Source organism: Anomaloglossus baeobatrachus, chromosome 4, assembly GCF_048569485.1.
Source record: "Anomaloglossus baeobatrachus isolate aAnoBae1 chromosome 4, aAnoBae1.hap1, whole genome shotgun sequence".
Taxonomy (NCBI): domain Eukaryota; kingdom Metazoa; phylum Chordata; class Amphibia; order Anura; family Aromobatidae; genus Anomaloglossus; species Anomaloglossus baeobatrachus.
This window is the reverse complement of record NC_134356.1, coordinates 339,373,734-339,401,300: the sequence shown is the minus strand read 5'-3', so window position 1 is coordinate 339,401,300 and position 27,567 is coordinate 339,373,734. Positions and strand designations below refer to the sequence as shown.

Genomic DNA, 27,567 nt, shown 5'->3' with positions numbered 1-27,567 from the left:
GTCCTGTGTATAACAATAGGTCACCTCACGCGGGGCATTGCTCCATTCTGACAGCGCAGTTTAGAGGCCCATTCTTAAGATGGGGCCTAGAAGTTGGAACCCTCCCTGATCTGAGAGTTATGGATCGGAGAAAACATTCAGTGTCAGGAATGACTTTTTAAATTGTAGATAATATCAATGACACATGGAAATGACTTTGATAGTTTCCCTTTTTCCTATTTTTTTCTTACCCTTAAATCCCATGATTCTTCATTTAGTTACCAGCCTATTGTATAAACTGGACATCATGATGTTGTTCCCTAGCGCTTTAGTTTTGTCAACTAGCTATTGACATTGCACAGTGAATAGTTTGCCAATTCACACTTACTTTACTCCGATACAGTAAGGCTCCAATGGGGGCTCTTTCACTGAATAAGTATAGCTGGAAGGTTGAGAAGAAAGCTGTTTTAATATAATTAGTGCAAATAATGTGCCGGATAAGCGAGGAACCATATGTTAATGGAAGAATTCATTTGAGCATGCCTCTGTCTTATTAACCTTACTATTTATTCCCAGTCACACTGTAAAGGTCGTGGTAAACCACGGAGATGTGAAGAAATGTACAAAAGTCAATTTTCCATTTGTTGTGACAAGAAACTCTAATTTATGCAACATAGGCCATTGTAATAACACTTGTATAAATTAGCATATGCAGATAGTGTTTAATGGAAAATGTATGGTAACTATACTGGCTGATGCTGCTGTCTGATAAATCTTCAGGCTGTATATATTATAGGGCAGCCAGGTGGACTTACCATTGGTGCAACTTGTGCAACCCCAGAGGGGACTAAGAGGTGAGGAGCAGGGGTGAACTTACTATTGGTTCAATTGGTACAACCACACTGGGGCCCAAGAGGTGAAGAGTAGGGGTGAACTTACCATTGGTTCAATTGGTACAACCACTCCGGGGCCTTAGAGCTAATCAGCAGAGGCAGACTTACGAGGGGCTACTCATTAGTCTTTGGCTTTATTCAGAAAGAAACGAGATAGGATGATGAAACTTTACATTTATTCCACATACTCTCCACTGATGTCAACACACATCTTACATCGGTATTCCAAGTTCTGTAAACCTAGGAAAAAGAAGGATTTCAGTTGTGCTTCAAACCAGGCATCCGTAGCAGCCATGGTATCAGAAATGGTGGGAAATTTGGTACCCTTGAGGTGTTTTATCAGCATTAATAAGCTAAAACAAGGAGTAGCACCAAAACAGAATGTCTCTTTCTTTTAGCGCTCACTCACACCTGAATATAAATATGCATAGTGCAATGAGATAAAAAAAATCACTCGCACCTTTGCTAAGGTCAGTGCTGATCTGCGACTTTTTGCTCAGCTGTTTTTGGCCTGAGGAAAAAATTGCACCATGTTGCGTATGGCTGCATATGTCGGCCGTGACTCACAAATTCAAGTGTATGGGTGCGAAAACTTTAACTGACGGTACATGAGCCACCTTTTTCGGTTAGCTAATCCCAAATTATGAGTCTATAATTCTTCATATGTTAGTAGGCATCTTCTGAGGGCCTCACCTCTAATTAATTTACAGTATATCAAAAAGGTCAGTATACCCCTCACAATTTTATAAATATTTTATTATATCTTCTCATGGGACATCACTGAAGATATGACACTTTATGCAATGTAAAGTAGTAAGTGTACAGCTTGTATAACAGTGTAAATTTGGTGTGCCCTCCAAATAGCTCAGCACACAACCATTAATGTCTAAACAGCTGGCAACAAAAGTGAGTACACGCCTAAGTAAAAATGGCCACATTGTGCCCAATCAGCCACTTTCCTTTACCGGTGTCATGTGACTCATTAATGGTAAAAAGTCTCTAGTGTGAATGGAGAGCAGGTGTGTTACATTTTGTGTTATCGCTCACACACTCTCTCATACTGGCCACTAGACGTTCAACATCGCAGCTCATGGCTAAGAATTCTCTGAGGATCTGAAAAAAGAATTGTTGCTCTGCATAAAGATGGCCTAGACTATAAGAAGATCGCCAACACCCGAAACTGAGCTGCAGCACGGTGACCAAGACCATACAGCCGTTTAACAAGACAGGAGACACTCAGAAGAGGCCTCACCATGGTTGGCCAAAGAAGTTGAGTGCACGTGCTAAGCATCATATTTAGAGGTTGTCTTTTCGAAATAAACTTGAGTGCTGCCAGAATTTCTGCAGGTGTTAAAGGGGTCGGCTTGTCAGTGCTCAGACCATACACAGCACACTTCTAAAGATGATGCACAAGAAAGCCCACAAACAGTTTGCTGAAGACAGGCAGACTAAGGACATGAATTATTGGAACCATGTGCTGTGGCCTTATAAGGCCAAGATAAACTTATTTGGTTCAGATGGTTTTAACCATATGGGGCGGCAACCAGGTAAGGATAACAAAGTGTTTTTACTGCAGTCAAGCATGTTGGTAGGAGCTACAGTTCATTCAGGGAACCATGAAGGCCAACATGTATTGCGATATAATGAAGCAGAGCATGATCCCCTCCCTTCATATTCAATTTGATAATGACCCCAAACACACCCCCAAGATAACTGAGGGTAAAGGTACTAGACTGGCCAAGCATGTCTCCAGACCCTATTGAAGATCTATGGGGAATCCTCAAACAGAAGGTTGAGGTGTGCAAGGTCTCTAACACCCACCAGCTATGTGATGTCATCATTGAGGCTGGAAGAGGAGTTTACAGTAGTTGCTCCTGTGAAGCTCTAGTGAACTCCATGGCCAAGAGAGTTAAGGCAATGCTTGAAAATAATGGTGGCCATACATAATACATACATAATGGCCATACGTAATATTAACACTTTGGGCACAATTTCTACTTACGGATGTACTCACTTTTGTTGCCAATGGTTCACACATTAATGAATTATTTAGAGGGCACACCAAATTTACACTGTTATACAAGCTGTAGACTGACTACTTTACATTGTATCAAAGTGTCATATCTTCAGAGTTGTCCCAAGAAAAGATAAAATATTTTCAAAAATATGAGGGGTGTACTTAGTTTTGCAATATACTATATGTATTCTCTCTATAGCATATATTTGTAGTGATGAAATTTTCCGTTTATGTTATATACTAAAATGCCTAGATGCATGTGAGATATTACGGGAAGCACTAAGAAGATTAGTGATATCAGACAAATGTTCAGTATACAAACTTTTATCCTTCAAACCCAGGTACATGTTGTTGCATAGTGAACGACAGATCACATACACCACATTTCATGAGTTGCAATTGACATGTTGCTTCATTTTATCTTACTGAGACATATAATGGTTAGAAAAGGAGCTGGCGGTAAAAACATATTGCCATGTTCTGCATCGATTCATGCCACATTTATAGAACCCCCGGTGATTTAACCAGGTTTCCCTGTAGTACTGGAGTTAAATAAGCTATGGGAATTAATATTACCTAGCGATTTCACTTATTTGGCAACTACCAGGTATCCAGATTGAAGAAGAGACGTTGAAGCCACTTCCTCATACAATATGGGTAAACATTTTAAAACAATAGATTTCATTTGGTTCAACTGAGGACAAAATTGTACTGACAAAACTGGTTTAGTTGTAATATTAGATGAATTAAAAGATCGTGACAATTTTTTCTCTGTACAATATTTAATGCTCAGAAAAAAATCTTAATATTTAACAGAAAGAATTTTCTAATTTCAGCTCTACATGGGGAACAACGCCAACTCTAAATGCCGGACATATAACTTCAGGCCAGGAGTTTTATCAATTATTGCAACAAGATAATAGAAAAGCCAGGTTCCTTGTCATGTTTCTCCAAGATACTGTAAGTAACTTCAATAAGGGAACGAAATAGTGCTGCCCTCCCTTTGCTATGTGGGTACTTTGTGGAAGGATTCTTCAACTCTTAAGGCTGCTTTACACGCAACGACATCGCTAACGAGATATCGCTGGGGTCACGGAATTCGTGACGCACATCAGGCCTCGTTAGCGACGTCGTTGCATGTGACACTTACGAGCAACGGCTAACAATCAAAAATACTCACCAAAGCGTTGATTGTTGACACGTTCATTTCCCAAATATCGTTGCCCGTTTTGGAAGCAGGTTGTTCGTCGTTCCTGAGGCAGCACACATCGCTACGTGTGACACCCCAGGAATGATGAACAACAATGTTCCTGCGTCCTCTGGTAACGAGGTGGGAGTGACGTTCATGCGGCTACTCTACACTCCTCCGCTTCTATTGGTGGCCTGCTGTGTGAAGACGCTGCACGAACCGCCCCCTTAAAAAAGAGGTTGTTCGCCGGCCACAGTGACGTTGTTACAAAGGTATGTGCGTGTGACGCGCACTACCAATATTTTCCGCCACAGGCAGCGATTTGCCCGTGACGCACAAATGACGGGGGCGGGTGCGATCCCTAGCGACATCGCTAGCAATGTCGCAGCGTGTAAAATGCCCTTTACAGTTACAGCATAAATATTAGAAAGCCGTGGAACTTTTATTAGCTATTATATGGGTAAGGAAGTGATTACAAGTATTCCAGCTGAAGGCCATATGAGTTCTAATATTAAAAGTGTTTTCCAGGATTAACATATATTTCTGGTGTCACTGGAAATGTGACTGCAGATTGCTGAATCCTCACAGTGAGCAATGTGCTCACTGCCAAGATTCCCTTGTATTTCTAGCTCAATCAGATTAAAACATGATCACTAGTATGCAATTTGCATACTTGTGGTAATGTAGCATCTACGTTCTCATCAGCTTCTTTCAATAGAACATTGAAAGAACCAGGAACATTTGCTAGGGGCCCCTAGGCTGTCCCTCATGCTAGGTGGACTTATGCTATCATTAACCTCAGGGATACTCCTAATGGTGGAGACGCCTGAGTCCCATTCCTGGCCCTGCTCCTGACCTTACCTAATCTGATACCCCCTCCCACCAGGAAAGGATGAGGAAGAAGTGTGATGTTAACTACAGATAAAGACAGACAAGAGAAAACAAAAACTCTAACACTCTGCGCACACACACACACACACACACACACACACACACACACACACACACGATTAGACAATAAGAGGTTCAGGAGGAAAACAAAAGCAGGAAAGTAGCTACAAAAGACAGCAGAGGTAAACTCCACAATTGCACAAAGCCATAAGCACTACTTCCACCAGATAGCCTGTAGCACCACACCTCACTAGACAAACTAAGATAAACTATAGCTGCACAGGTGGAAGGATTCAGCCAGCATAAATAGGAGGGGAACAGATGTGTTTGGCTTCCCCTCAACATGTGATCAAAAGAGACTAACAAGCAGACTAGCAGAGATTAATTTTTGCTAGTTTGCCTATGAATCAACACACAGCAGATAGACGCCTGAGTCTGCCTGCGTTGATCCCAGATACCAGAGAATTTCACAGGCGTAGTGTTAAAACCTATAATCTGAACAGAACCTGGCGCAGCCATGACAGTCGGCAAAGTTTGTGAAAATCTCCGTCTGACAGTTATGTTTGGAATGAGGACAAACTGTGTATGGTAGCAGCGCTGTTTGTGGATGTAGTTTATCTTTTATGTGTAGGCAGCACTACCATCATTCACAGCATGAACCAAAATTTAAAGGGTTCTTTAAATATTTGCATGATATTATTTGATCTGTGTTTTGGGTAAAGTAGTTATATCATTTTCACCACTGTGATATCTAGTAAATTACCCTAATTGCATCGATTTGCTTAGTGCCACAGTTTTCTTACATTTATTTAATAAAGTAACAATTTAGGCAAAACATTTACATTTTGTTATGCCTTGTGCAGTGACCTGCCAATTAGTTCCTCTAGACCAGTGTTCCCCACCTCTACTCCTTGGCCCACCAACAGTGCATGTTTTTAGGATTTCCTTAGCATTGTAGGTGTTGGAATCATCGCCTGTGCAGGTGATTAGATTACCTGTGTAATACTAAGGTGACCCTGAAACATGCGCTGTTGGTGGGCCGAGGATGACTGGAGTTGGGGAACACTGGTATAGAATGTGTAATGTTTCCTTGGAATACTCTTTTAACCACACAGATCCTGTATTTATTTCCTTTGTATGCATTTGTTTGGTGTTTCCCGAGTTTTAATGTTTTTTTTCCATTTTCAGCTGAGCATTGATGATTTCACATACTATAGCACAACATATGGAAATGAAAATCCAATGAATAGCATACAGGTAAGTGTCCATGCGTATCTTTGAGTATTTATCTGAGTTTGCTTTGTTAGTCTGGATTGTGGAAAGAGTGGCCTTAGGATTTCCAGTCTCCTCTTATAGAATTATTGTGTGTAAAGACGCCAAGAAGCAATTAAAACCAATACCGTTTATATGATTATTATGTGAAAAAGGTTACATATACATATACATATATATATATATATATATATATATATATATATATTTGAAACATACATAAAATACAATAAACAAACTGAGACAGATTAGTACAGAAGAAGACAAGGAAAAGGTGAAAGAGTAAAAATGAAAAATTGCCTGGTCTAAAGGGGTTAATTGCAAGTTAAATTGTGTATGCGTTACTTGATTATCTAGAACATGAGATTATGTAATGAGTTCCAATCTACGTATACGGTAATTATATTGTGAGTCCTTTTCTGTCCCTTGTATGTTTATGTGCCATGCATAATTTATGCCACTTGCACTTTGCGGCTTCTCTGCCTGACAGCTGACCTTTATATGAAATTACTTGCTAGGCACACCATGGAACGATACTTTGCTGTTTATCATGTGCTACATAAATCTTTCACTGCTGATACATGAAGTTGCGATAGGGTAATCATATATTTGCTGAAGCTGTAAAATAGTCTTTGCATCTTTTACAGGACATCTTGGATTCATCACCAGGCTCCTTAATTCTGCCCTCTGTGGAGAAGAAGACAGTAAATAACCTGCCGAGTTTCCTAAAACAGCAAGATGACTGGAACATAGCCATTGTGGACAACTTAAATGTATTCTCCATGGAAATAGATTACCATAAATCAAACCTGATGATCATAACACTACAATCTATACCTAGGTACAGTAAATATTAGAATGACAATTTTTGTTTAAAGAGAACCTGACAGCTGATTAATGCTGCCCAATGCACGGGAAGCATGTATCAGGCACTGGCTACATGATTTCAGCCATATACTGCATGTTTAAAGGGAACCTGTCAGTACAATATGCACCCAAAACCACGAGCAGTTCTGGTTGCATATTGCTAATCCCTGCCTAACCGTCCCTGTATACACTAGAATAGATAAAGGGATCTTTAGAAAAAGTATTTCTAAAGATCTCTTATGATATTCTAATGAGGCCAGCAACTAGTCGCATGAGCTCTCTTATCATGTTAGTACTCCCACAGGGGCGTGCTAACATGCTATTCAATGTAGCATCACCGCATACCTCTGTCATCTCTGATCCAAAGCCCCGACACTTCCGGTCATGTGCACTAGACCTCTCTGAAGCCGGGACGCATCCACCTGACTTCATACTGCGCATGACCGGAAGTGCCGGGTGTTCAGATCAGTGGTGACAGTGGACACAGGTATGCGCATCATGGCTGGTGACGCTGCATTGAATAGTATGTTAGCACGCCCCTGTGGGAGTGCTAACATGCTAAGAGAGAGGAATAAGAGCAGGAACTAACACCCTTGGGACTAGTCACATGTCTCATTAGCATATAATAAAAGATCTTTAGAAATACTTTTTGTAAAGATTTTTTTATCTATGCTACTACATGCTAAGACTGTTAGGCAGGGATTAGCAATATGCACACAGAACTGCTCATGGTTCTAGGTGCATATTGCACCTGGCAGGTTCCCTTTAAAGAATTATTTCCATCTCCAACATCCTATCCTAATATGTAGTAGGCATAATAATAATAGCAAATTCATTTAATTAGAAATGTAGTATAGTTCTCCTGATATCACCATGTTTCTTACCTCATGTGCATGGCATTGCAGGACCTTAGGTATCTATGGTTATAACCAATAGCAACTAACTACTTCTCACTATATGTGTGGTCATAACCATGGATACCTAAGGTCCTGCAATGCCCTGCACATGAGGTAAGGGATATGGCTATATCAGGAGAACTATACTACATTTGTAACTGGAGGAATTTTCTTATTATTATTATTATTATTATTATTATTACACTTACTACATAATAGGATGGGATCTTGGAGATGAGAATACCCCTTTACCTCTGAAATGCTATGGTTTTCAGAGAAAAAACATACTTTGTAAGCCACATAGAAGTCTAGTAGGAAAGCAGGGTACCCAGCAGCTTCTTTCCACCCGCTGTCAATGACTGAAAGGTCTGTCTTTATACATACAAGCAGAGAGACAAAGTGGCGCCCCTGACCTGGTCAGGCACCATTGAGTACTGCACCCATGCTGGGTCAGTACAAACAGGTAATCCCAAAGGCTGAGTAGGGTGTGGACACATACAGGCACCCTTTGACCAGGATACACACACACATTAGAGGGGACCCCTGGGCAGACCCAGGGAGGGTGCGGAGCCCTCGCATCTCAGTTAGTGTGGTGCTGTAGTGAAACTGGAAAGAGAGTTCTGCAGTGGCAGTCAGAGGAGTAGGAGTGGAGCAGCCGAGTCTGAAGTGTAGAGCTGAAGAGTAGGACACTAGTCAGACCCTGCACCTGTAGTGGCTGCTGGCAGGGGAGTTCAGTCACAGAAGTTGGAAGGAAAGATGCTGTGGAAAATCAGCTAGTCTGGAGGACACTGAGGGGAACCAGCTGGTCGTGTACGGAGACTTCTGGAGGACTAGGCACACAGGGGAAACAGGTTCCCAAAGTAGGCTCAAGTTTAACTACCTACTAACCCTGCCGGTGGGGTGGACAACAAGTTCCACGCCAACCATCACAGAGCCCGAGCATCAGCAGCAACGAGGGGGCCCATAAGGAGGATTGAGCCTGTAGCCATCTTAACCTTGGTCCACGCTGCCAGCAAACGGGTCAGAAAGGGGAGGAAGGCAGCCGTGACTTCCCTGGATGGATACCATGGTACTCCATGTCAGGGATTGTCCGAAAAAAAAGAAGTGCTAGGAAGGCGAGTCAGCAGTCACCCCTAGTTCAGCCTGAAGGATACCTGGTTCCACCTGGCTCATCATAGCATCGCCCGGGTTGCCTCACTCTACCTCAGAAAGTGAGTAAAAACCCTGAAAGACATTGCTGCATGTGTGTGAGTTCTTCTGTGACCTGTGGTACTACACACTTACACTGAGCCCCTGGGGCCAGCCTCACTCTCGGGAGGCCATAACACCAAACTGCATTTACCATCAGCCCCAGACGCTCTCTAAACTGCAGTGGCGGTCACCCCCTGACCGCAATTACCGAGAGTGGCGTCACGATTCCTATTGAAGTTAACCTGACATACCTGTTGCCAGAAGATTCCCAGCACGTGAAGACCCTGAAGCGACTTGCAGGTGAGAAGGGGCTTCAGACAACACCTGTCACTCAAATGGAGCATGTGGAGAGAAACCGCCGAGGACTGACCTTTTCGACTAGTCACCCAAACAACTTGGTCCCTGGTGGTTTTTAAAGTATGTTTTCCCCTGAAACGCTGCAGTGTTTCAGAGTCAAACATACCTGACTAAAATCCTACAGCCAGTGTCTGACACATGACACCCGTGGTTTCAGCAGCATGTATACGCTGTCAGGTTCCCTTTAATTTTTGTTGAGGTTTGGATAAGATATACAGTCATATGAAAAAGTTTGGGCACCCCTATTAATGTTAACTTTTTTTCTTTATAACAATTTGGGTTTTTGCAACAGCTATTTTAGTTTCATATATTTAATAACTGATGGACTCAGTAATATTTCTGGATTGAAGTGAGGTTTATTGTACTAACAGAAAATGTGTAATCCGCATTTAAACAAAATGTGACCGGTGCAAAAGTATGGGCACCTCAACATAAAAGTGACATTAATATTTTGTAGATCCTCCTTTTGCAAAAAATAACAGCCTCTAGTCGCTTCCTGTAGCTTTTAAAGAGTTCCTGGATCCTGGATGAAGGTATATTTGACCATTCCTGTTTACAAAACAATTCCAGTTAAGTTTGATGGTCGCCGACCATGGACAGCACGCATCAAATCATCCCACAGATGTTCAATGATATTCAGGTCTGGGGACTGGGATGGCCATTCCAGAACATTGTAATTGTTCCTCTGCATGAATGCCTGAGTAGATTTGGCGCAGTGTTTTGGATCCTTGTCATGCTGAAATATCCATCCCCTGCGTAACTTCAACTTCATCACTGATTCTTGCACATTATTGTCAAGAATCTGCTGAGACTGAGTTGAATCCATGCGACCCTCAACTTTAACAAGATTCCCGGTGCCGGCATTGGCCACACAGCCCCAAAGCATGATGGAACCTCCACCAAATTTTACTGTGGGTAGCAAGTGCTTTTCTTGGAATGCCGTGTTTTTTTGCCTCCATGCATAACGCTTTTTTGTATGACCAAACAACTCAATCTTTGTTTGATCAGTCCACAGGACCTTCTTCCAAAATGTAACTGGCTTGTCCAAATGTGCTTTTGCATACCTCAGGCGACTCTGTTTGTGGCGTGCTTGCAGAAACGCCTTCTTTCCCATCACTCTCCTATGCAGCTTGTCCTTGTGCAAAGTGCGCTGTATTGTTGACCGTGCACATTGACACCATCTGCAGCAAGATGATGCTGCAGGTCTTTGGAGGTGGTCTGTGGATTGTCCTTGACTGTTCTCACCATTCTTCTTCTCTGCCTTTCTGATACTTTTCTTGGCCTGCCACTTCTGGGCTTAACAAGAACTGTACCTGTGGTCTTCCATTTCCTTACTATGTTCCTCACAGTGGAAACTGACAGTTTAAATCTCTGAGACAACTTTTTGTATCCTTTCCCTGAACAACTATGTTGAATAATCTTTGTTTTCAGATCATTTGAGAGTTGTTTTGAGGAGCCCATGATGCCACTCTTCATAGGAGATTCAAATAGGAGAACAACTTGCAAGTGGCCACCTTAAAAACCTTTTCTCATGATTGTATACACCTGCCTATGAAGTTCAAAACTCAATGAGGTTACAAAACCAGTTTAGTGCTTTAGTAAGTCAGTAAAAAGTAGTTAGGAGTGTTCAAATCAAGAAATTGATAAGGGTGCCCATACTTTTGCACCGGTCAAATTTTGTTTAAATGCGGATTGCACATTTTCTGTTAGCACAATAAACCTCATTTCAATCCAGAAATATTACTGAGTCCATCATTTATTAGATATATGAAACTGAAATAGCTGTTGCAAAAACCCAAATTGTTATAAAGAAAAAAGGTTAACATTAATAGGGGTGCCCAAACTTTTTCATATGACTGTAGCTACAATATAACAGGATGATTAAGTCGTGGTCCACAAATTTGACAACTTTTAATAAGTGAGAGAAAGTGGAATAAAGTAGAAAAAGATACAAAATATTGCGCAAACATGGTGTGCTCAAGGATTTTACATTTTTGATGGCAGTTTTCTGGTGTATAGATATTAAAGATTCTTCAATTGTCTTGCTGAAGAGGTCATGAACAGTGATGTACAGCAATGGAGTGCATTACCATGCTAGAAGTTTTGTTTCTATACATGTAATTTACATGGTGTGGATGTAGCAAAAATGCTCTTTCAATGTCTATTATCAAACAATAATGAGAATATATTTGTTTTAGGTTTTACCAGCTTTAATTTAATTCATAAATGTATTTGCATGTATTATTGTTGCAATGAAATGAAAATATATATATTTTTCACTCCGTAGGTCAAATAAAAATGCTGCTGCTCTGGCGTTTGCCGAAAATGGTAAGAAAAATCCAAGCTGAAATACATATATACAGTATATGTATAGAAAAAGAATCCTCTTGTTTGATGTGTCATAGCATTCCAGATTTCCCAACATTTTAAATGAGGAACTAACTTTTGGAAGTCACCCTTTTGGCTTCATAGATATTCCTTCTAAGAGAAGTCACATTAATGGTGTTAAAGGGATTATCCACTAAAAAGCATTTGTCAGCAGTCCGCTGGATAGATAATGTCTGCATGATTGCTTGCAGTCAGACCACTTTAACCCACATGAAAGCAAAATGATGGTCTCCAAACAGTGGTATGTCTAGGTGAATACCGCTTCGTATAGATCTAGCAACATACTGCACATGCACACTACTTTCCCATTCACATAAGAAACTCAAGGATCCCAGTTCTCCTAAGTGGTCTTTTAAAATATACATGTATTAGATATATAGCTTCTATGAGAGCATCTCAGCAGGGAAACATAGTACTGGATTGTTATGCAGACTCTTTATCCTCGTCTGGTATGTCTGATACTTCATTTTCTGGTACAGAAATTAGACCAAATGAAGTTGGAAATGGGCTCCTGATTGTAGGTGTGGATGTTATGGAGTGAGTGACAGCTGTCTGAGCAAGTATCCTGAAAACACAATTAGTCTTCCTCACTGCCTCACACAAGGTGAACTGACAGCTTCATTCAGCAGTAACAGCAGCGGCTGATACCTTTGCTAGTGAAGTGCCGTGATCTGCATTTCAAAAGCAAAGGGTTTAGGTAATCCAATCACTGACCTAGACAGCTGAGTAGTGCTGAAATTTACATAGACAATACATCCCTGTTGCTGTGTTTGTTATCTGGCAATTGCCAAATGGACTGGTATCTACCATGGGCCACTCTGACTCTTGCTATCTCCCAATAATATCTTCATCAGCACAGGGTGGAGAATGGAGAGTGTGTGATGTGATAAGTGTCGGCTTGCAGGCTACTGCTATGAATGATGGAACTTGTAGTATTAGATTACAGTAAGCCTAGGGAGAAAAAGTGATTAATGTAAACATCAGCGCTGCAGCTGTGAGATACCAAGTGATGCCATCTGCATGATAAAAGTTTTATAACACTATAATAAGAGTACGGATGCATTTAGTGGCACATAGTAGCACGATTGATGAATAAAACATAAAATGAGTTAGGGTAATGGATAACTTCTTTATGGGAACAAAATGTTTTCATACCATACCATTTAGGAGTTCTGCATATTTATATATTATTTGTATATTATTTTGATAAATAACACAGTAGATATTTTCATTTTGTAAATCTTTATATAGTAAATGAGGTTCATTAAGAATAATATATGTATGGTGGTGAAGCAATTGGTTGGTTTTCACCAACAAAAAAATATTTTGAATGCTACTGATGATTTCCTATTTGAACCTCCCTCCCCCCAAGAAATTTATATGCCAAATCACATAAGTTCAGTTATTTTTTATTTACACCCAACTTCTGTAAAGAAAACATATTACTCTATTTAACAAACTAAAGTGGAATAAACCATGGTTCTTAGTTATATACAAATGACTACATGATTGCCTCAATTTTAATAAAAGTGAGGTTGTTTGCTGAAAAAAAAAGGTTGGTGACATTCTCGGTAGCTATAGCTACACTTGTTGCCTTTTTCTAAAGAATACTAAATAATGTATCATTGTCTCTTAGGGCATCAGAACGCTTTAATGAGAAGGGCACATATGTTTGGAGCATGCTTCAGAGTATTTTTACCCAAGAGAACAGTAATAGAAGTGATATTCTGTAAATTAGACTAGTAGCAAATTGTTACACTTTTAACTAGCCAAAGTTCACCTAGCAGCATTATCCACTTGTGCATTCAACACGTAGCTCCGTGACATCAATAAAAATACATTCCAGCTGTAATTGCCCGAAGTTCCTTCCTATAATAATGATGGCGTTTGCAGTATTTCAAAAGACTTTGTTGTGAATTCAACTCGAGGACATGTTGGATTGAAATATTATTTTATCTCTTTCCTCTCATTTAGTGCCTGAGTCAGTAACACTTATCATTACATCTCAAAAGAGGCTTAAGTTTGAAGCCCTTTTAAATAGTATCTCTAAGGGCAGCCATCATTTTATATTTTTTTTTATAAATCGATAATACAAATTTAGATAACATTTTATTTGTAATATATCACATCAGATAAATCAACTTCTTACCCCCCTCCTTCCTCTTCTACAGATTGAATTATTTAAGTCTGTATCAGTTAAAGAGGTTTTCACATTACTGAGATAAGAGATGACAGTTTCTGATCATAAAATCCTATGGAAAGGAGGGGGAAGGAGGAGTAAGGCGGTACACACTGGAGGACACAGACAGAAGAGGCCCCAGTGCAAGAACAATATACGGGCCCTTTGCAGTCCAATTGCTCATCATAAAGCACAATTCCACCTGTTTTGGAGGTACAAGTGGGCCCGTACCTCTTGAGACCCTGTGTGGATGCACAGGTTGCACCAGTTATATGTACGCCTCTTGAGGTACAAGCAAACACGAGACATTTTACTGAAAGTGTGGCGCCCCAGCGGTCTGGTTACCACAGTAGTGTTACCCTACAAAGGTTAATACTAAGCCTGGAAGCAAGAGGGGGGGGTCCCTTAGTCAGTAATTACCTATAAACAATACAGTTCCTACTCGGGTCTGCAGGGGGAGCTCTAACCTAGTAGTCTGGGAGCTCTAACCTGGGGGAGGAGTTAGAAAAGTGACAGTTGAAAGCAGACGGCTGAGGAAAGAGGAGCTCGAGTGATGATCTGGAGTAGTGCGGACATGCGAGCTGGGGTCTGAGGCTAAGATAGCTCAGCCCAGAAAAGCAAGGTCTGCAGAGAGGCACAGGAGGAAGATTCTGGGGAGAGTAGAGCTGAACTGGCTCGCCTCAGAAGAAAACGCCAAAAACCGGACATTGGAGTCCATGGTTGCCAGGGTGTTTGAGGCCTGGTAACTGAATCCGAAGGGCAGGAGGACTGCAGGTCTCCTGGCCCCAAAACAACCCAAAGGTACAGCCGCACATCAGGGATTTGGAGTCGTTGCCAGCAGAGCGCCACCAGTGAAGGCCCGCGGAGCCTACTATATGGGTAACGGGTAGTACCACAAGTCCCAGCAGAGAGGGCCTCCGTTGGACTAATGCAGCAGGGTCCTGTAGAAGAGAAGAAGGGATGTAGGGAGAAGGCCTCAATATTCACCTGGCCAGGGAGATACCCCCCCAACTGCTTCCAGGCGAACCGGATCGCTACCACCGTCTGTACCGGTCTCCCAGGACTTCACAGGTTATTGCAGAGTAAAAGGAAGGAGGTAAACAAACTGCTGTGTTGGTCCGTTATTATCCATATCCCGACCCTTCATCCTGAAGTTCACCGAGTTCCCAAAATAGACTTTTCAACCTTGCCCCGGGGTCTCGCTCCACCTGTGGGGAGCAAGATCACCTCAGCTGTGCCATCACCAACTACCCCTGGGAACCCACAGCACACCGGCGGCCCACATAGCCGCAAAAACCACAGATGGCGTCACGAATTTGACTTAATATTAACTATAACTCTCATCATCATCTCCCCTTTATTATTGAGACACTGCCAGGGTCACAGAGTCGGACCCCTGCCACCGCTGACATCTCAGGACTAGTCCGGCCCGGCTCCGAGTGCCCCCGGCCCTTGGGTGGGCGTGGCACAAGTTTTCCTGAAACAACAATTTCTAGCATGTGACCTGATCTACTTTCCAATCAAGAAACTGCTAACACCTGAGGTCCTGTCTTACTGCTCAAATCCTCATAAAAAATAGTCCCCCACCCACAACCTTAATTATCCCTGTAGTAAACAGTTATTGTCTTTTATCCATCTATTTGTGATGAGTGAGCACTAAAATGCTCGAGTGCACGATGCTCAAATAGAGCAGGTTGGACACTTGGACGGGCACAATCTGAGTAACGACTAACGAATATAATGGAGGTCAATTGGAAACTCAAGCATTTTTCCTGAAAACCCTAACAGGAAGGCTGGGGGGGAGGGCAGGAAAATTGCTGAAATGGATGGAAACAGCACTCAAATGGAATAGGAACAGCATGAGGAAAACGCCTGGACACATATCTGACTCCCAGGTTGTTGTTACGCCACTTTTATGGACTGACAATAAAACATGCAAAACCAAAGATAAAAGGGATTTTCCATGGGAATATTTTAAGATTCTTTCCTGTATAATGACTTTTATATAAGGCAAAATAAAAAAAAAACAACAAACAAATAAAAAGAAAGCTTTCTCCACCACTTAGGCTATGTTCACATGTAGTGTTTTTGCACTTTCTGAATTCTTTCAATGATGAAAAATGCTTCAAAAAAAGCTGCAAACAAGCTGAAAGAGTTGATATTCTGCTTATTTCATGAAATCTGCAGTTTTAAATTTGAGTCAGGAAAACAATACAATTGAGTGCTAGATTTATGAAATCTCATAGCTTTTGCTAGTACTGTAAAAAATAGCTTTTAATTTGCATAAAACATGTAAAGAAACGCTGGAAAAAAACGCACCAAAAATGCAACTTCTATACAGTCTTAGGCCCCCTTCACACGCACGTGTCTCCGGTACGTGCTAGGTCCGTGCCCGCATGTACCGGAGACATGGGCACACGTAAACCCATTAAAATCAATGGGTTTATGTGCACGCACGTGTGCAGCCATTGGCCCGTGCCTCCGTGTGGAGCACACGTGAACCCGTGTGCTCCACACGGATGCATGTCCGTGTTTCTCCGGCAGCACGGATGTCACGCGGCCCGCACACGTACCACACGGAAGTAGTGTGGATGCGGGCCCACGTGACACGCGCCAGAGAAAAACACGTGTCATTTTAAAAATAAAAAAAACACACACTCACCTCCACGAGTCCTGCAGTCTCTGCCGCGGCTGTCACCAGCATCGGACCCCCAGTGAATTTGAACAACGCATCTTCTTCACTGGGGGCCGGAAGCAGCGTCAGCGGGGCGTAGCCTGTGCCGGACGCTGTCATTCAGCACCACAGACAGCTCCGGAAGAAAAAGGTAAGGCAGGGCTTTCCGTTCTCCGTGTGTTATTACGTATAACACACGGAGAACACACGTAGTGCCATAAACATGACACACGGAGGGGAACACGCACCTTTGACACGTCCGTGAAACATGAGCGTGATTTTCACGGACGTGTGAAGGGGGCCTTAAAGGGAACCTGGCTGTCACCAGTTTTTTGCCCTATAAGCTGCGACTACCACCAGTGGGCTCTTATATGCAGCATTCTAACATGCTGTACATAAGAGCCCAGACAGCTGTGTGGAACATAAAAAACAGTTTAATACTCACCTAAACCGGTCGCTGCGGTGGATGTGGCTCAAATGGGAATATTCGTCCTCCGGTACCGGCACCTCCTCTTTCGGCCATCTTCATCCTCCTCCTGAAGCCTGTGTGCATGATGCGTCTACATCAAATACACTCGCCGGTCCCACGCATGCGCACTACAATACTTTGATCTGCCCTGCTCAGGACTTGAATGCTGGCAAGTGTGTATGACGTCGGACGTGTCATGCACCGTGGCTTCAGAAGATGGAGGTCAAAGAAGGCCGAAAGGGGAGGTGTTGGCACCGGAGGACGAAGACGCCCATTTGACCCACATCCACCGCAGCGACAGGTTTAGGTAAATATTCTGAAGTGTTTTTTATGTTCTACACAGCGGCCTGGGCTCTTATATACAGCATTTTAAAATACTGTATATAAGAGCCCAATGGTGGTGGCTGCAGCTTATAGGGCAAAAACTGGTGACAGGTTCCCTTTAATCGACCATCTCTCACCGTATTTCCCTGTCGCATATGACTACAGTAAATGACATAGTAGAGGGAGAACTAAAAATACACACACCGGTAATCCACGGTAAATGTAATTTTAACATGTTACTACCTTATCAGGGCATGTGGGGTATATGACATGAGCAGACACATTCGGTTTAATTTATGAAGGAGGGACTCTGATCCTCACAAATCCTATGTGGACAATGCAAGAACTGGCAAAAATTAGAAGGGAGAGGGACTCCGATACATCCTGTATTAGGCATAAAGGGGGGTCTCATACACATTCTCTTAAAATTGTTAGGAAGTGTGATTCCTAGACTCATAAAGCCTATTCACAGTGTGCAAGGGCGTCCGAAAATTAGAAGGAAAAACTCCAATATCACCTGGAAGGCAAGTAGAGGAGGGCCTCAGAATACAATTTTTTTTTCAGATTATTAAGGAGTGGTACTACTAGACAAGTAAAGCCTATGCACCGTGTGCAATACACCTTGGAAAACACGTAGAGGTGGGCCTCAGAATATTTTTTTCCTCATTACTGAGTGGGACTCCTAGACTAGTAAAGCCTATGGACTTTGTGCAAGGTCTGCCAAGAATTAGAAGGCGAAATTCCAATATGCCCTGGAAGACACGTAAAGGAGAGCCTCAGAATACAATTTTTTTCCTATTTTTAAAAAGTGGGACGCCTAGACTAGAAAAGCTTATGCACCGTGTGCAACAGCAGCAAACATTAGGAGGGTCTGCAATACACACTGGAAGACACATAGAGGAGGGCTTCAGAATATTTTTTTCCCATTACAAAGGAGTGGGACTCTTAGGTTAGTAAAGCCTGTGCATTGCGTGCAATGACTGCCAAGAAATAGAAGAGACAGCAATACACCATAGAAGACATGTAGATGAGAGCCAAAGAATATCTTTTTTTCCCATTATTAAGGAGTGGGAACTCCAAAGCTAGTAAAGCCTATGCCCTGTGTGCAAGTTCCTTTAAAAATTAGAAGGAGGGCTGCAATATACTCTGAAAGACACATAGAGGAGGGCTCAGAATAAATCTTTTTCCTATTATTAAGGAGTGGGACTACAAGGCTAGTAAAATGTAATGCACTGTGTGCAAGGGCTGCCAAAAATTAGAAGAAAAAACTCCAATTCACCCTGGAAGACCCAGGGAGAAGGGCCTCAGAATACAATGTTTTTCCCTTTATTAAGTATTGGGACTCTAGACTTGTAAAGCCTAAGCACTTGCACACGCAAGGCCTGCCAAAAATTAGAAGGAGGGACTCCAATACACCCTGAAAGACATGTAGAGGGGGCCTCAAAAATATTTTTTTTCCCATTATTGAGTGGGACTACAAGGCTAGTAAAGCCTACGTACTATATTCAAGGGCCGTCAAAAATTAGAAAAAGGGACTACAATACACTCTGAAAGACGTGTAGAGAAGGGCCTCAGAATAAACATTTTTTCCTATTATTAAGGCGTGGGACTCCTAGACTAGTAAAGCCTAAGCACCATGCAAGGGCTGCCAAAAATTAGGAGGGACATGTGTTAGGGACTCATGAAACATAGGTTTCCTGGATGAGCATGTTTCTTGTGCTTGTGCAGAATGCGCAGTTTCAACTGGCCCATAGCCTCAGCCTCTGCGTGGACCATCAGCAGTACATCGATTTCCCCGTCCCTAACCACATGACTTAAGCATATTAAATTGGGTATATGATATATGCCTGCAAACTTTTTGGTAGATGTAGCTGTGACGCCCCTTGACTATCAGGACGTCACAGGGTACTGCTCAAGTTGCCCTTCCGTGCAGTATTCCACCTCCCTCTTGGTTCTGGGTCCCTATCTAAATGGTGTTGCCTCCAACAGCAAATCAAATCCTAGATACATCCTGCACCACACTCACCAGACACACCAGTGGACGGCTTGAGTGGAATAGAGTCGCCCACCTGGGGGGTCAGGGAGGGGAGGTGAGGAGTGTAGTCAGTGAAGAGAGTGGGGAGTTGAGAGAGGGTTGTGAAGGAGCCCTTGAGCTGTGAGGAGCTCAGAGGAAGTCGAGAGCGGTGGCTCCTGAAGCAACTGTCTAGGTTGCAGAAGGTGGTCTGGGCCTAGAGGATTCGGACTCCTGGTCGCAGCTGATTGTAGCGAGGTGCCTGGACCTGTCGAGGAGGACAGCCGGCAGCCTAGCACTGTCACCGGTCTGGGACTAAAGGCACGACAGGGTACACAGACCTTAGGTCGGGGAGTAGCTTCAGGCAACCCGATAATTTACCTGAGGAGAACAAAGCCTTTATGATCCGTTCCCACCCGCTCCAGGATCGGGGCATTAGCGCAATGAGGGGATTAGTACTTTCCAATCCAAAACCAGAAAATCCCAAGCGTGAGCCATGAGAGCAAGCTCCCATACTTAGCCATAGTAGGGAGCGGGGCCCGGCTAGTTCCATGCTACCGGGACAACAAGTTGAAGTCAAACTAAGTTCCAGGAGACAGGTCATGGATCATCAGGCAGCACCATTGGGGATGGGACCCGGACGAGCTCCCCTCAACGGCAGCAGTACCCAGAGACTTGGTTTACCTGGTTGTCAGTGTCTGCTTATGAACTGAGTGAGTACGAGAGTGACCCCTGCACCCCACGGCACCCCTTCACCGAGTCCCGGGGCATCCCCCTACCCATGGAGGGCTATGACACCTTGCTACCCCACTTCATCACCCCGAGTACTCCCAGTGGCAGCGGCAGTACTCCCCAAATTACCGTACACTACGGGTGGCGTCACGAATTACATATCAACTACCCTGTAAATATCCCCTTTCATTTGAGTGGCTGTATGACCCCCGGGTCCTGAGACCCTCGAGCCACAGCGAACCCGGATCCGAGCAGCTTTGCTGCTTTCATGGGGGTGGCACATAGCCTTGACAAGAGACTTTTGGTTTTACATTGCAGCAGCAAGGACTGTTAAGGCCCCGTTACACGCAATGACATTGCTAACGAGATGTCGTTGGGGGTCACGGAATTTGTGACGCACATCCAGCCTCGTTAGCGACGTTGTTGTGTGTGACACGTACGAGCGACCGCTAACGATCAGAAATACTCACCTAACCGCTGATCGTTGACACGTCGTTCATTTTCAAAATGTCGTTGCTGTTTCAGGACGCAGGTTGTTCGTCGTTCCTGAGGCAGCACACATTGCTACGTGTGACACCCCAGGAACGATGAACAACACCGTACCTGCGTCCTCCGGCAACAAGGTGGGCGTGACTTCCATGCGGCTGCTCTCTGCCCCTTTGCTACTATTGGATGCCTGCCGTGTGACATCGCTGTGATGCCGCATGAACTGCCCCCTTAGAAAAGAGGCTGTTCACCTGCCACAGAGACGTCGCTAGGAAAGTAAGTACGTGTGATGGCTCCTAGCGATAATGTGCTCCACGGGAAGCGATTTGCCCGTGACGCACAAACGACGGGGGCGGGTGCCTTCACAAGTGACATCGCTAGCGATGTCGGTGCGTGTAAAGCCCCCTTTAAGCTCTAATCCCTGCCTATTTGCCTGTAATCCAAATTTATCCCTCCTCCAGTAGCTACCCCTACAATGAATGCGGGTAACAGCGTTATTAATAGGGAATAGAATAGATGTAGCCCTGACATGGAACTTTTTGTTTTAGGTTGCAGCAGCAAGGACTCTAAGATTTAATACCTGAATATCTGCCTGTAATCCACACTTATCCCTCCTTCAGCAGCTAGCCCTACAGTGAATGCAGGTAACAGCAGTTTGACTCAAAAAAAGAACAGTAATTAGTCCTGAAAAGGACTTTAAGATTTAGGATGCAGCAGCAATATAACTATAGAAGGACTGTTTTGCAATATATCCTGCCTACATGCCTGCTCTAATCCCACCAGCAACTAACCCGACAATGAATGCAGGTAACAGCGCTATTAATCGGGAATAGAATACATGTAGCCCTGACTCGGGACTTTTAGTTTTAGGTTGCAGCAGCAAGGACTGTAAGGCTGTAATACATACCTTTATGCCTTTAATCCAAACGTATCCTTCCTCCAGCAGCTAGCTGTACAGTGAATGCAGGTAGCAGTGGTATTAATAGGGAATAGAATAGATGTAGCCCTGACATGGGACTTTTGGTTTTAGGTTGCAGCAACAAGGAATGTAAGTCTCTAATCCCTGCCTATAAGCCTGCAATCAAAACCTATTTCTTCTACAGCAGCTATCCCTACAGTGATTGCATGTAACAGCAGTTTGACTCCAAGAAAGGACAGCAATTTGCCCTAAAAATGACTCCTGGTTTTAGTTTGCAGCAACAGTATAACTATAGAAGCACTGTTTTGCAATAAACCCTGCTTATGTGCATGCTGTGATCCCTAACTATCCCTCCTCCACCAGCTATTCCTACAGTGAATACAGGTAACAGTGATATTAATAGAGAATAGAATAGCTCCTGAAACTGGACTTTTGCTTTTAGGTTGCTGCAGTAAGGACTTTAAAGCTCTAATTATTGATGGGCGTATAGTAACTATTTGTGTTCGAATTATTCGTAACAAATCCCAAAGTACTATTCCGGTATTCATCCATCATTAATAATGAGCCTAATGCCAGTTAATGGGGAAAAATAGCATTTTTCTTGCTTTGACGAATACTAGAACGTTATTTGTAAGCATTAATTGAACACGAATAGTTACTATTCGCCCATCCCTCGCTCTTATCCCTGCCTATGTGCCTGTAATCCAAACTTATTCCTCCTCCAGCAGCTCGTCCTACAATGAATGCAGGTAACAGCGGTATTATGAGGGAATAGAATATAGGTAGCCCTGACATAGGACTTTTGGTTTTAGATTGCTGCCAAACACTGTAAGGCTCTAATCCCTTCCTTTATGCCTGTGACCAAAACCTATCCTTCTTACAGCAGCTAGCTCCTTTTTCCCTTGTTTCTTCCAGACTCATTTGCACCCATCAGAGCCTAGTCTATTGGCTTTCATCCCATCATCCTAAATCACTCATTTCCAATCTTCCACTGTTCACTTTTCGTACTTTTTTGCAAACTCAAGTCAACGATTCTTATGATGATATTGAGGACGAGGCTTCTTCACCTTTTTCAGGCCACCAATCCAGACTTGTGTAATGTACATTGCACAGTGTTCGAATGGATGTCTGTGATCTCACTATTGCGAAGCATACGAGCCACCTCAACTGCGAAGTTTGGCGCATCAGTACTATTAGACCATGTGATGAGCCAACTTGTTGACTTCAATATTTTGCATGGACATTCACATCTTGGCTTGTGAATGGTTGGACAGATTAATTTCATATTCTTCCCACTGTCATGGCACTCACATAATGCACTTTGGCAATATTCTTGGCAATGAGACCACTATTGAGGAGCTGGATGATGCGGTTTCTCTTTTCTTGGGAAATATTCACGGTTGCTCCTGGATTTGAACAAGTGACTTGTTTGTTTGGGGATCAACCTAATAACACTGAGTTATTTGCAAATGTGTGAACAAGTTTTAATTTGTAGTATATAGGAAGCAAAAGCTTTTTCCACCATCAGGACCAAAACAGTAACAATGCAGTAACATGCAAGAATCTGCATAACTAGTCATATGATAATAGTTCCAAGTCAAATCTCTGTAAGATGATTGTCTGTAAAGTGAAGGTAGTCTTATGTTCGATGCTGTCGTAGATGGTGAGATATGGAGCTTGAAAGTCAAAAGTTCAAAACACTATTAGCTTTCTGCAGCAATTTACAGAAATTATCATCACTGTCCTCATTGGGGATCACAATCTAAATTCCCTATTAGTAAGTCTTTTGAATGTGGCAGGAAACCAGGGTTCTTGGAGGAAACCCACACGAACTCAGTGCTGCAAAGCTAACTACTGTGCTACTAAGTGCTACTGTGCTGCTTAGTGCTGCTAACCACTGAACCTCCATGCTTTACACCAGGTCACCAAGCTTGCAGTTGTATCATACCCCTTCCATTTTTTGTTGATAGATTGAACAGTGCTCTGTGAGATGTTCAGAGATTGAGCTATATTTTTTTTTTATATAACCTAACGCTGCTTTATGCTTCTCCACAACTTTATCGCTGACCTGTCTGGTGTGTTCCTTGGTTTTCATTATGCTGTTTGATCCATAAAGTTCTCAAACATATCTCTGGGGCCGTCATAGAACAGCTGTAGTTATACTGAAAATAAATTACACACAGGTGGACTTAATTTACTAATTAGGTTACTTCTTGGGGGCAATAGGTCACTCTAAATTTTATTTAGGGGTATTGGAAGATATTACATTACATATTCTATGCAGAGTTATCAATATACCAGCTCTATCCTATAGAGACAACCTTTCCATCAATTCTGCAATGGTCCAAAAGACGTTTGGACATCCCATCTTTCTTTTTATAAAAAGCAGAAGCATAACTATAGAGCTACAGGAATAGCAGATTCACAACCTGGAGCCCAAATCCTTCTGTACCACACAGGAAGACACCATTATTATAAATGACACATGATGGATGGTTACAGATTTCAAGTTATATCTATGAGTATGATAATGATTATTATTAATAATAATAATAATAATATTTTTTTAGACTATTTACATAAATATTTTCTTCAAAGCTGAAACTTTATACAATGACTAATATCTTTTTTTCTTTACAGCCAAACAAATTGGGAGGATCACACAAGACCTGAAGAACAGAGGATTTCACTTTACTGCAATGTACACAGGAATGAAGCCATCCAAAGTAAATAAAAAAACTTATAAGCTTTTAAAGCCTTTGAAGATGGGATCATAGAGAATAATACTCTATAGACGGCATATATAAAATCACACTAGATACTACATTATTATATCATGTTGTGTTCACTTTTGTAAATATTTTTATATCTTGCAAATTCTATTTTTATTCAATGGCTTACCAGTTATCCACTTTGAATAAGCTAAAACTATATTGCAGGCATTGACACAAACAAATTTACTTTGTCCAGCTCACCTGCTTTCTGCCGGAGACCGCTTATCGAGGACCGTGCACGGAAAGGAAGGTAGCAGAACTCATTTCATATAACAAGAAAAAATTCCAGCAACAAGTCCATGGAAAAATCTTCATTAAAAATTCATCTTTTATTTGTCAAACTTGTAAAAACAGTCCATGTTAATAACTGCCCCAACAGAGGACGCGTTTCGAACGACCAAGTTCTTAATCCGTCTCTAATTCTTCCGAGAAAAAAATGGACTCATTAAAAAGGGCTGAAACCCTAACATGGACCTCATTAACCAGTAAAAAAGGTCTGGAAGGAGCAGCAAAGAAATTCTCCTATTAACCCTTCCTATTCAAAGTCCCAAAGAAGACTAAACACAGTCTCCTATAGCACTAGTTCCAATATGTCCAAATTCTAGTTTGTTTTTAATTATTCTTATTTCCATCTAAATTTTTATTCTTATCTTCTTTTATCTTAGTGCTATCACTGTATTTCTCTGTCACTATTTCCCAATCGTAAACAGATTCAAGGGAAAGAGAAAAAAGAAAGAAAAAAACCCCATCTAATAGAATTTATTTCACTAGGGATTTTTTTTTTTTTTTTCTGTAATGTTTTTCATGAATTTTTTCAACGAATTTTTTAACAAACTTTCAATAGAGCCCACTTTTTTCTCAATCAGAAAAAGGACAATGGACAATACTAAACATCACATTCCTGTCCGGTCTTATATTCACAATGATATGAAAACAAAATTATAAAAATTTACAAAAAAATACAAAAAAACAAAAAAATCACAAAAAATCAAGATTTTACATTTCACATGTTATCCTTCCCTAATATGCATGTAACTTCCCATATGTCCAAATTCTGGTTTGTTTTTAATTATTTATTAAAAACAAACCAGAATTTGGACATATGGGAAGTAGTGCTACAGGAGACTGTGGTTAGTCTTCTTTGGGACTTTGAATATGGGTTTGAATAGGAGGAATGATGGGTTACATGCATATTAGGGAAGGATAACATGTGAAATGTAAAATCTTGATTTTTTGTGATTTTTTTGTTTTTTTGTATTTTTTTGTAAATTTTTATAATTTTGTTTTCATATCATTGTGAATATAAGACCGGACAGGAATGTGATGTTTAGTATTGTCCATTGTCCTTTTTCTGATTGAGAAAAAAGTGGGCTCTATTGAAAGTTTGTTAAAAAATTCGTTGAAAAAATTCATGAAAAACATTACAGAAAAAAAAAAAAAATCCCTAGTGAAATAAATTCTATTAGATGGGGTTTTTTTCTTTCTTTTTTCTCTTTCCCTTGAATCTGTTTACGATTGGGAAATAGTGACAGAGAAATACAGTGATAGCACTAAGATAAAAGAAGATAAGAATAAAAATTTAGATGGAAATAAGAATAATTAAAAACAAACTAGAATTTGGACATATTGGAACTAGTGCTATAGGAGACTGTGTTTAGTCTTCTTTGGGACTTTGAATAGGAAGGGTTAATAGGAGAATTTCTTTGCTGCTCCTTCCAGACCTTTTTTACTGGTTAATGAGGTCCATGTTAGGGTTTCAGCCCTTTTTAATGAGTCCATTTTTTTCTCGGAAGAATTAGAGACGGATTAAGAACTTGGTCGTTCGAAACGCGTCCTCTGTTGGGGCAGTTATTAACATGGACTGTTTTTACAAGTTTGACAAATAAAAGATGAATTTTTAATGAAGATTTTTCCATGGACTTGTTGCTGGAATTTTTTCTTGTTATATGAAATATTGCAGGCATTGTATACAATATTTTTTTATTTCAGAACATAATACAGATCAACTGAGTTACATTTTCCAAGATGGCATTAACTTGTCATCTCAGAAATGTCCAGAGCAGGTAATGAGAATATGATGGATACCACTGGTTGGCTGCATATTAGAATATCATCCTTGCCAATATATGCTGCTAATAAATTGATGGTTTGGGATTTGTGAGATGATAGGTTGATATATTACTCCTGTTCGAAATTACATTGGGACGTGTGACAGCTCAGTACAAATTATACTATAACAATTTGAGAGTTGTGCACCTCTGATTTACTATAGCATCTTAAATGAGTTTTGTACAGTGATTTTGCTTGTGCCGTATAACGTGAAAATAGCATAAAGTTTTGCACAGTTTAGATGCCATCCTCCCTCTAGTAAAGTCTGCAGTATATGTTCCTACTTTTCACTTCTTGCCAATATATGTTGCAAAATACATATCTCTTGTCTTCATGAGCTTTGCATTCCAGTGATTTGCACATACTCAGCTTCTTATAGACTTCTATTGACCAAGCATATGCAGCAACAAGCAGCTTCTACACACGCTCAATAGCATTCATAGACTACTATGGGCTCTTTTGACTTCAGTAGGCTCCATAAAAGTCTATGCTGATGTGGCGCACCTGAGGCTTCAGTCGCCACAGAGGTACTGCACCTCAGCCAGGGGTGTGGTATTTGATCTTGGGTATGGAGGAGGTCACAACCGGTTTACGGAAACCACAACACCCTCACTCAAAAACACCTCATCAAAAATGGCAAAGGCGTGATTACACCCGAAGCCAGATGGGGGTGGAATCTTCAGGGTGGAACATTCAAAAAGTGTCGAGTGTGGAGAGAAAAGGAAAAGGAAAGAAGCGGTGGAGGAGCGAAGACCCAAGGCCTGGAGCACAGACAGAAGGCGTCCTAGAGATCACTGGAGTTAACCTTCCGTGGCCTTGTTCCAAATATAATCTACAGGTGGAAGGACTTGGTTGCAACATGGGGACTGGTCCCAAAGCTAGAAGAGAAGAACCTACGTACTCCGCTAGAAAAACCAGCAGCCGAGGTGACTTCAAGCACCGAATCCACA

The 27,567-nt window shown here is 41.8% G+C and overlaps 1 protein-coding gene across 1 annotated transcript in view; it reads left to right on the top strand.

Moving 5' to 3' along the window:
• Positions 1 to 27,567, top strand: part of LOC142303578 (V-type proton ATPase subunit S1-like) — a 171,286-nt gene that overhangs the window by 55,673 nt on the left and 88,046 nt on the right. Inside the window, exons 2-6 of the mRNA XM_075345077.1 lie at positions 3,726 to 3,849; positions 6,158 to 6,226; positions 6,889 to 7,082; positions 11,840 to 11,880; positions 24,375 to 24,460. Of these exons, the coding sequence (XP_075201192.1) occupies positions 3,726 to 3,849; positions 6,158 to 6,226; positions 6,889 to 7,082; positions 11,840 to 11,880; positions 24,375 to 24,460 (514 nt within the window). The remainder of the gene's footprint in view (positions 1 to 3,725; positions 3,850 to 6,157; positions 6,227 to 6,888; positions 7,083 to 11,839; positions 11,881 to 24,374; positions 24,461 to 27,567) is intronic.